Source organism: Clinocottus analis, unplaced genomic scaffold, assembly GCF_023055335.1.
Source record: "Clinocottus analis isolate CAN_PGR_092001 unplaced genomic scaffold, fCliAna1.0.p SCAF_11, whole genome shotgun sequence".
In the NCBI taxonomy this organism is placed as follows: domain Eukaryota; kingdom Metazoa; phylum Chordata; class Actinopteri; order Perciformes; family Cottidae; genus Clinocottus; species Clinocottus analis.
Window position 1 is genome coordinate 13,241,554 of NW_027175832.1, and position 10,707 is coordinate 13,252,260.

A 10,707-nucleotide genomic window follows, 5' to 3' on the forward strand; every position below is an offset into this window, starting at 1 on the left:
TTTGGTTAATGACCTCTCTGTCTGTGTTCAGCGTGGGCCAGGTGGTGAACATCAAGGCGAAGGTCAACAGAGCCTTCAACACCAGCATGGGGGTCAGATCACTTTGCATTGTGCCTTTGTGGAAAATTCCAGCATTTCTACATATAATTACTACATCTACATAAAATAACTTATAATTAACAAAATCACTTTTTAACTCAAATAATGATGATTCCACTGGATTTTGAATTTTGCCAGAGTACAGTACCATAAATGTTCGTAGCAGAGAGATTTTTTACAATTACCCCCCCCTACTCCTCCTCCTCCTTTGCTCCCCTCACCTGCTCCCCTTGCTTTGATCGTGTCCATCTTTTATTTTGACCTTATCTACACACCTGGAGAGTTGATGAATATAAACATCTGGCAAAATACTTAAATTCTCTGTGGTAGTTCCTGCTACTCTCAGTGTCTCCATGACCAAGAACAATTAATTTGCACACCAATATATATTTATAAACAGACCTTGACCGAATGAACACTGCTAGCTATAAACTAACTCATGTCAGCCGCCAAAGAGATTACCCCTGCTGTGTTTCTCCAGGTGGGCGTAGAGGTGAGCTGTGAGGACCTGTTCTTGGATCGGCACTGGAGGGTTTGTCACGCCTACGCCACCTTTGTTACCCAGCGCACGAACACAGGGACAAAGGTAAGGCGAATAATTGAGTGTGTGATAGGGTTGAGCAATGTGTGTAAGTGGTAAATGGACCTGTACAGCACTTTTCTAGTCTTCCGACCACTCAAAGCGCTTTAACAGTACATTACATCATTTACTTATTCACACCCATTCACACACTGATGGGAGGAGCCATGATGCAAGGTGCCACATCAGTATCATCAACCATTCATACTCCGTAGGCGCAGCTGCGGGAGCAATTTAGGGTTAAGTGTGTTGCTCGACATGAGCTAGCGGTGCCGGGGAACGAACCACCAATCCTCTGATTGAAAGACGATCCTGCTCACCACTGAGCCACAGTTGCCGTGTGTGTGTGTGTGTGTGTGTGTGTGTGTGTGTGTGTGTGTGTGTGTGTGTGTGTGTGTGTGTGTGTGTGTGTGTGTGTGTGTGTGTGTGTGTGTGTGAGTGAGTGAGTGAGAGGGCGGGGGAGGGTTAAGGCTTACTGAAACTAAGGAGACACATCTACTGGCATCGATCACAGGTGATCTTGAAGCCCATCGTACCTCACTCTGAGAAGGAGCAGGTAGAATACAGTGTGGCCGCTGAGAGACGGCGGGTCAGGATGCTACACGATGACATCATCAAGAATCTACTCTCCCATGGTTCTGTCCTGCAGGGTAGGTTTGATGCACACTGCTGTGTGTACAAATTGTAAACACATCCCTTCTCTCAGGTGTCTTCCCACAAGCCCTAAAAACTGCAGTTATTAAACTACTCCTAAGAAAGGGTATTTGAGACCAATGGCAGGCCGTGGGATTCAGACCTCGGCCTTCAATGAGTGCCGTATCGTCCACATCACGGGCGGATTTGGGGGAAAAAGTGTCCCAGGAGTTACTGTTACAGACCGACAATACACGGTGCGTTCATAAAGTCACACTCCGCCACACGGCTCAACCACACCACCACTAACTCACCAGACGCACATAACCCTCAGTGTGAAAGCGGTCATCAGTATGTCCTGAGATTCGAGATTCTAGCTTCGAGATTCTAGCTTCACTGACCAATCACAGCGCATGTTAATGGTCATGCAGGCCCTGTGACCAATCAAAGAGGCCTGAACAAACAGAGGAACAGATGAAGGCTGCTGTGCAAGGAGATAATAAGCTTATCGGGAAAAATAAAGACATCAGAAGACATCTCTGCAACACAATACGGACACGTCTTTGACATAATTTCAACATTGTGTGTGTGTGTGTGTGTGTGTTTCAGCTGACAACTCGGCAGTCGGCAATGCAGTGGCAGCAGAGAAGACCAAGGTGGAGAGTGTAGAACTGGTTCTACCCCCACATGCTAACCACCAGGTTATGTGTTCAGATTTCCTTCTGTCTGTCTCTTAGAAAAGGAAGGAATCTGCCTTTTATTTCCACTATACTTTTTTTTTGTATATCAATTTTTGGTCTTGTTAACATCAGTAAAACATCTAGGTATGGTGTCATTGTGCAACAGATTTTAAATGAAGGACGCTACGATCTGATACCAATGTCAATATTTGGGCTTAGGTATTGGCCAATTCTGAGTACTTAACCATTTAATTTGCCGTATGTCTCCCTGTGTGGAGGTGACTGGATGATTCTTCTATATGTAAGGCAACATCAGACCTGACTTAGACATTGCTTTACTAAACTTGTAAAACAAAATGTAACTAATAAAATAGGGCTGGGCAAAGTTGAAAAAACTTAACTGATTAATTGCGTGATTTTTCTGCGATTAATCACATTATGAGCCAAATTCAATAAAGTAATAACTAGTTTATTGCACGCTTTTATTTTAAAGTAATGTTATCAAAACAATATAACAGGCACTCTGGAGCAACAAGAAGTTAACATACATACATATATAGTATATAAATCTTTTTTTTTTATCTGAATAGGTACCAGAAGAAACATTTGTATTTTATCAGGGAACAACATAAACAGTGTGTTCAGTCGTTAGGGTACCTGTGAGGGACAAGCCATTCCTTCTTTTTTCCATGTTCAGTGTGTTGCTTATCTTAAAGATGTATATTAAAGACCAGCAATTGATTAACTTTATACAAAGGTAATAAGTGCAGTTCAGTTTTTCTTACTCAGTGAGAAAATTCCAGTCTGCCTTGGCTTGAACAATTTCAGAAGTTTGATTAAATGAGGTGGAGATTTGAAGGACAGCTGAAGGTATCAGTGAGAGAGGATCAGCGGTGGCTTTGCGCATACGCGATTAATGTTTAATCTGGACTTGGAGCCTGCAGCGATGCTCCTGTGAGACTGACTGCTTGTGAGAGCTTTGTGAGGTGCAACAGCTCGCAGCAGCATTGCTGCTCGCTGAGAACAGAAACTACATAACAATACGTGCTTTCACGTCAGCTGCGGAAGCGCACATGCGTACATAAATTCCTTCAAAGTAAAAGCAGTGTTGTTGTGTTACGTTTATGGCGTGCATCTTATTTATTTATTTTTCCTTTGATTGACCTCATATGAACTGGGAGAGCTGTAAGCTACCCAGGTCTTAACTTCGTCGTCTGGGAGTGATTTAAAGTGCAGCACCTTTTGTGCGGCAGTGATAAGCCCCTCCCAATGTAAAAAAAAGACATCAATAAACTGTATTGCGATTTATTAGGAAAATGGTATCTGATACCTGATCGGCATATTGTCACTAATACCTGATTCGCTCTGTGTGTCATCAGCGTTGGGCCACTAAAGTCCTGATGGGTGAGTTGACTGTGTCGTCTTGTGTATCTGAACACCAGGTGAATACATTCGGAGGACAAATCATGGCCTGGATGGTAAATGTAGCTACAATTGCTGCCAGGTACGATCACACACACGCACGTACACACACAAGGCTTTATTTGATGCTCCAGGGTTACAGATGTAAAAGCCCCTTTCATTGTTTTTTTAATATAGTATTGTCTTTTTCTCTGTGCAGTCGTCTCTCTCAGGCTCACCCGTACCTGCGGACCATCGACATGTTCACATTCAGAGGACCTTCTCAGGTTGGAGACAGACTGCTGCTAAGGGCCATTGTCAACAACGCCTTCAAAAACAGGTGGGTCCAGAATGCCACATAAAGATGTGGAAGATCAGATCAGATACAACTGATTTATGTGGAGAAAACAGGCCATGATATGTTGTTAATAGAGTACAACAGAGAACAACAGGTGCATTGTGACGACTTGAGGAATGAAACAAAAGTGATGGTTTTTGTGCACAGCATGGAGGTAGGTGTGCGAGCAGAAGCCTACCAGGAGGAAGGGCCTAACCGACACATAAACTCCGCCTTCATGATCTTTGAGGTGCTGGACGACCACAGGAAGCTGTGCACGTTGCCACGGATACGACCCGAACGCTTGGTGAGTCAATTAACTGAATGAGCTGCTGGTCAACAACACATGGAAATGTTCTTATTGAGAAAGGTGCTTCAGAAATAATGATCCTCCATGTTGTAAAGAGGCATAGTTGCGTGGACATCTGCTACCAAATCAGAAAGCTTCAGAGTGTAATACTAATGCCATTCAGAAATGTCTTTGTACACACTTAAGTAAGTATTTCACCTCTGGAAAGATGGTAAATATCTTTCATTTCCAGGAAGGGGGGAGGAGGTTTCAAGAGGCCATAGCCAGGAAGAAGATCAGACTGGACCGGTAACACATCTGTTTATTCTGTCTTAGCTTTTAATTCCACTTCTGAGTGTCAGAAATGATACAGGCTGTACAATATTTTCACTTCACTCATTGCAAATAAATAAGATTGAACTTTTTAGGAAAGAGCAACATCTACAGACATTTCAATATGCAGTGCAGCCCTCTGTGTATCATACCGCCCGTCATGCTACAGGTATGCAGACGCAGATCACGCTGGTCTATTGGGCCACTAGTGATCAGAAACGCCTATGTATGAAACACTAAGCCCATAGTAGGCAGTAGGTTTGTTTGAGATGAGCCAGTTATGTGCAGAAGAGACCGGAGATCAACGCGCAATGCATGCTGGGTAGATTTGTGTCCACCTTGCTTCTGACTTGCTCAGACGTCTTGCACACGTGGTCAACCATAGGCCGTTGATTTTAGAGCCAGCCGCTGCAGCAGCTCTCCACTGACTGCCTGGCCCAGTGCATGATGGGAAACGCCTGGCTGTCGGTCCATCAGAGAGCTGATTGGCTCTTAGATCTGACAGCAAACACCACGTGTTGTAGAAAATCCTTATTTTATTTATAGTTATAATACTTCACCCTTGATTGTTGACTATTAGTCTCATGTTTAATCTAAAAACACATTTTGTGTGGTTGATAATAATATTATTTATTTAACACATATCAAAACTAGTCGTAGTGTATTTCACAGGCAGACATAAAAACAACAAAGGATGCAGCTACTCACACATTTCTACATAAACATATATTTATACTTTCATATGAATAAACCCAAACGTGATCTGTAAACTACTAGTAGCCTGAAGATCTGAACTATCAGGAAGTCATTTTTTCTGTAACTTCCTGTTAATACTTTGAAGGCAGCTGAAAACTGTCTGACTTGATCGCAGTTTTTTTGTCAACTCCCCCTGCTGCTCCCACCTGCTCTCTCTGGATTCCAGGCGAGAAGCAGCTCTAACAAACAAGCCTACTGTCTCAGTAGATCTAGATAAATAGAGTTTTCACGCAATTCTGACACGACAATATCATTGTCAAACATTCTTCTAATTGCTTTTCTTTCGTTGTTTCAGAAAGTACATAATTTCCTGCAAGCAGGGGGAAGTTCTTCTGTCTGTGCCCTGGGACCCCAGAAACCAGGTAACTACTGATACTGGGGTAGGTTCAGGATAGATGGTCAGGTACTACTTGTACTACGAGTTCAGTTTAACATAAGATTATTACATACTTAGTTTGGTTTAATAAAAAATGATTATATACTTAGTTTGGTTTAACATTTTATCAATGAAGCTTTAAACTATGTATTTCTACCTACTACCAGACTAATACGTAAAATTAGTCTGGTGAGAATGTTGTTGTTTTGTCAAAGTCTTTTCATAGTGACTGTTTATGCTCTACGAAGGAGCACAATGCCCAGTCATGTAGTGGTGTCTGTGTGCAGGCTTACGTTTTGCTAACATATTTGTGTGTGTGTGTGTGTGTGTGTGTGCGTGTGTGTGTGCGTGTGTGTGTGTGTGCACGCGCGTGTGTGCGCTCGCACGCGTGTGTGCGTGTGTGTTTTTTCCAGGTGTATCTGAGCTATAACAATGTTTCTGCTCTCAAGATGTTGGCTGCTAAAAACAACTGGCAACTCAGCTCTGAGAAAGACGAGGTATCCGCTGGGAGCTTTTGATTTTACTTAGGAGTTTTTTTTCCTATATTTATTGTGATTATTTGTTCCCAGGTCCGTCTCTACACCATGGAGCACAAGTCCATGTTGAGCTTCAGGGTGGAGTCACAGGTGGATGTTCCTGCCCACAGAGCTTTCTATCTGCTGGCTGAGCTGAGCAACAGGCCAGGCTGGGACACGCACTATCAGTAATACTTTAACAAACACACACGCACACACACACACACACACACACACACACACACACACACACACACACACACACACACACGTCACTTGAAAATAAATCAGTTGAAGCTTGACACACGCTCTAAAGGTCAGGTCGATAGCGCTCATTTAAAAAAAAAAAGTGCAGGCTGAAGTCCAGATCCAATCACAACACGCTAATGTGTGAACAAAAATTGTGATCATGTACAATGTGTTTTCTTCTCATCCGTAAGCAAAATCCCATACATTAACTATGACATAATGTTATATCAAGTGATGATGTCACCAATAATGGGCTGGTCATTAAGCTTCTTAATTGTAGTCTTGCAAACATGACTTCTAGCTAAATGCCTCAAAAGTAAATGAAGGGTATTTAACACTGGTTTTGTGAGTTGGGAGTCCTGAGACAGTAAAATGTGTCTGTTGTTACTTTAGATTAAAAGTGATGAAGTCAGTACATGTACATGACCTCTTTAGGAAGCATGTAGCAAAGCCCTGTAGGACCCTTTTATTATTAGCAGCTTCTTCCTTTGTTTCCTACAGTGGGAATCTGTGGTCACAGGCCACTAAACTGATTCTTATTATTTTTATTATTATTGTTATTATCATCTTTGTATTACTTAAGAAACTCATTGAAAGGAAAGCTAACCCCAAACCTCAGCCTCATTCCTTGTACGTGGTTCAACTAAGTTAATTAAATGTCCTATAATCCATCTTAAATTACCCCGATGACTGACATCAGGCTAACACGGTTCCTCAAAGGCTGATATGCGCTCAAATGGTCTCGTTAATTCAAACGAGACGTCAGTCATCAGGATAATTGTGCGTACCCGTCTGCTTCAAAAGGGAGCATTGTCGAATCCACGATCTTCAAACGCTACAATAGCAATTATGCTCAGAGAAAGAGCCTCTTTGTTTTCCACTGACGAGCAGGAGATAATCATGAATGCATTTGAGGAAGTCAAGACCATAATCATGGCAAAGTCTAAAGCTGCGTTCACAACAGAATATTGGCAACGCTTTTGGTGTGAACGCAGCTTAACACCGTCACCGCTGTGAGGGCTGAACATAAGCATCGCAAAATATCAGGCAAGTTAAATGCGTCAGTGTTGGGAAAATGTATTGGTTATTTTAAGTGCCTCATCACCCAAATCAATCGGATTATATTTATTTAAATGTGGCTTCTGGCAGTAGTATAAAAATTAATATATACTTGTGCGCATATCATGTACTATATTTGTGTTTATTCTTATAGGTGTAGATCAGGGGTGCCCAATAGGTCGATCACCTGCTTAAATAAATGTATAAATAAATACAGGAATATATAAATATAAGTTATATCTAAACAGGACATCATTAAATAATCTATTTCTACATTTCTGTATTCCTTCATTTATTTTTGCCTTTATTTATGTGCCTTTTAGGTGTGGTAGTATTACTTAATGACCCTATTTAAATTATCACTAAATAATGACCACAACGCCCCAATATTCTTCTACCTGGTGGCCTGTTGTTTCTTGTTTGTTTTTTTAGTCAAAGATACGCTTTGACGAACTCAACAACCGGACAACCCTCTTTTTTTAAATTAAACGACTACTACACCCCAATATTCTTCTTTCCCCTGGGCACCTAATATTTGATAAGATTTATCCTTGGAGGCCGGGAGAAAGGTGCCTAATACCTAACACTGCGAATCCAAACAAGAAGATCCTACTACATTAGAGGAATGCAGCGCTTGTTCGCTAGGGCTTGTAACACCAATTCACTAGTATTGTTTTATTTCTCGCTGCTTCGTCGTCTCTTTCCCACAAAAATCTGACTCCTCAATTACCATCCTTTCTTAAATGTAAGATTTCCAGTCGATGAGGAATGAAATCTATCTGTCCTTCCCCACAACACCCCCGTTATTACCAATGTTAAGCCAGGAGACAAAAACCTGCGACAAACAAAAGGAGACTTACACACCTGTAATGATTTCCTCCCTAGTTCGGTCAAAAACGGATCTCTCGTCACTCCTCTTCTCTCCAGTCAGTCCTGGCCTCCCAAAACACCAAACTATTCTCTTTGCGAAATTAGGGCGGAGGACTTATTCCTTGAGCCTTGAGTCTTGAGGCCTTGAGTCTCCGTTGAAGGGAGGAGAGGGAGGAGGTATTGAGTCTGGCTCGAAAGGACCAAATATGTTAGAAAATTTCACTCGACGCCTTGGAGTACGTTTATTCTTTGAAGAAGGAGCAAAGACAGAGACACAACATGCTACTTTACTGATTGCATATCCAAGCCTGCTCAACGATCTTTCAAAGGACCACCTCTTCAATATACATAATGAACCACTAACAGAAACCCTCATGACGTCTTCAGCCTAATCATGAACCTTTCCCCTCATCATCCCATAGAGTGGTTTGCAAGAAATGATCCAGTCTGTGAGCTCGTACAGGAAGTCATCATGATGTGAGCTCGTACAGGAAGTCATCATGATGTGAGAACAGATCTTGGTGATCTGTAAAAAGTCTCTCTCTATAAAACTAATATAACTAATATCGCTCCTTTATTATTGAGGAAGGAAGCTGCCTTTTGTCCGGTGGGAGTGGCCAGCTTATCCAGTGAACTTTCACTAAACCTGCTCTGGACCAGGTCAGGGGATTTCGATGTGTTGCTATGGGGATTTTTCTAAACTTTCTTTGAGGAACCGAAAAGCCTGACATGCGTCATCTTATCCTGAAAATTATCCGGTTAACTCAAATCTTCTATTTGTGTTTTTGGGCTATACAAAATAACCTGAATTGAATGAATCAGTGCAGGAGGCATGACCATTGAACTTTGTTTAAATTTAGTCTGGACTCTGGTTTCTGGCAGACAGGTATTAGAGTACCTTACCGTACCTTTTTATTGTTCATAGTCTGATAACGTGTCAATAAAAACTCTCTAAAGCTTCAGGTAATAAAGTATTATATACATATTCAGTGCGTGGGAGGAGGTGTGTTCTCCTATCCTAATGTTACAATAGGTGAGGTGCTGTTTATCCTTTAGACATAAGGGTGTATCAGCCGGTTCGATCCGCAGTCTTCCATAGGTCACATGTGAAGTGTTCCTGAGCGAGACACTTGACCCGTGCTGCTCCTCGGGCGTCTCACAGGGCAGCCCATTGCTCCTTAACCAAGGATGGGTCAAATGCACAGAAGAATTTCCCCAAGGGCATTAACAAAAGATCATTTTCTTTATTTCTCATAGCAATAATGTGATTAAATGTATTTCCCAAAATGTGGAACTATTCCTTCAACAGTATAGTCAACATTATTTCAACATTTCTACCAACATCCTAGTCAACGGTATTGCTTTTTCTTCTCCGAAATCAGGAAATGTGAGCTGATTTTCCAGGTGGACGAGGATGACTTCCTGTATCGAGTGGTGACCCCATCAGTGAGTGACGGTGCCGTCGGTTCCCCGACTTCAGGCCATGAGGGAGAAGGGATCCTCCAGGACTTCATCTTGTTGGCTTCCAAGAGGAAACCGTGTGGCAGTGGGTCAGTTAAGTGAAAGGTCAAAGGTCACACACCGCCATCCCTTCAGTATTAACTGGCCACTCTTGCTTTATCTCCGCAGAGACCCGTACGTCATCGCCCTGCGCTCCGTGTCCCTGCCCACCCACCCCCCCACTGAGGGGTACAACAGAGGAGAGGTTCTGTGTGCTGGGTTCACTATTCTGGAGACCAAAAACAACATGTCACTGGTGAGCGCATCAAATAGTTGTTTATTTACATATCATTTCAACAAACTTTACCATTACTGTTTTGATTTTTTTCTAGATCAGTTACTATAACCAGGCGTCTCCCGAGGTTGTTCCCTACATCTCCACAGATATTGCCGGCCTCTCCTCCTCTTTCTACCACAACTTCTGCTCCTGCCGCCGGTACCTGACCAGGAACCGACTGCAGTCTGCCTCGGGGGATCAGACGAGCCAGAGCCAGGCCCCCAATACAGACGGTCCCACCTGTGATATTAAACCTGGCGATCTGTCTGAGGCCCTCCACAGCACCCAGCTGTAGTCAGTCAGTGGCCCTCCAGCCCATGAAATCAGTCATTATGACATCTAAAGGTCACAATAAAGTGAGTAAAGGAATAACTGTGTAAGACACTTGAATGCTCAGTGTAATATTAATGATTCATTTTTGCGGCATAAATGAAACATTGTAATAAGTGTCACTAATGGTTCGATCATACGTTTGCTTCTTGGGTGTAAATCTAACAGTCAACATTTGCTGACTGCAATTAGCACAAGGTAACATCTGTCTTTTGATTAAAAACACATTGATGTTTTATAAATGTAAACAAATAAATGCTTTTATATGACTTTATATAAAATGGTTTGGTATGTTACCAGAATGTTTTCTGTGTCTTTCCAATAAAAATGCAACTGCAAACTACAGAACAACATAACATGGCATGTCTGCTTGGTAACATGTTACACATCATTTGTCTCTGTGAAAAATGGTCACACACTCGT

At 42.2% G+C, this 10,707-nt stretch overlaps 1 protein-coding gene across 3 annotated transcripts in view; it reads left to right on the forward strand.

The window, feature by feature from the left end:
* The window catches only part of LOC137782220 (acyl-coenzyme A thioesterase 11-like), a 12,883-nt gene extending 2,243 nt beyond the window's left edge, over positions 1-10,640 (forward strand). Inside the window, exons 4-17 of one of the 3 annotated variants that reach the window (XM_068571417.1) lie at positions 32-92; positions 581-685; positions 1,194-1,329; positions 1,922-2,013; positions 3,372-3,496; positions 3,614-3,733; positions 3,899-4,037; positions 4,273-4,328; positions 5,404-5,470; positions 5,898-5,981; positions 6,054-6,187; positions 9,560-9,727; positions 9,807-9,933; positions 10,015-10,158. In XM_068571417.1, coding sequence (XP_068427518.1) covers positions 32-92; positions 581-685; positions 1,194-1,329; positions 1,922-2,013; positions 3,372-3,496; positions 3,614-3,733; positions 3,899-4,037; positions 4,273-4,328; positions 5,404-5,470; positions 5,898-5,981; positions 6,054-6,187; positions 9,560-9,727; positions 9,807-9,933; positions 10,015-10,023 — 1,423 coding nt within the window. In that variant the 3' untranslated portion in view covers positions 10,024-10,158. Of the gene's footprint in view, positions 1-31; positions 93-580; positions 686-1,193; positions 1,330-1,921; positions 2,014-3,371; positions 3,497-3,613; positions 3,734-3,898; positions 4,038-4,272; positions 4,329-5,403; positions 5,471-5,897; positions 5,982-6,053; positions 6,188-9,559; positions 9,728-9,806; positions 9,934-10,009 lie in introns of all 3 variants that reach the window. The other 2 variants (XM_068571415.1, XM_068571416.1) reach the window with 2 other exon arrangements.
* The last annotated feature ends 67 nt before the right edge of the window (positions 10,641-10,707 follow it).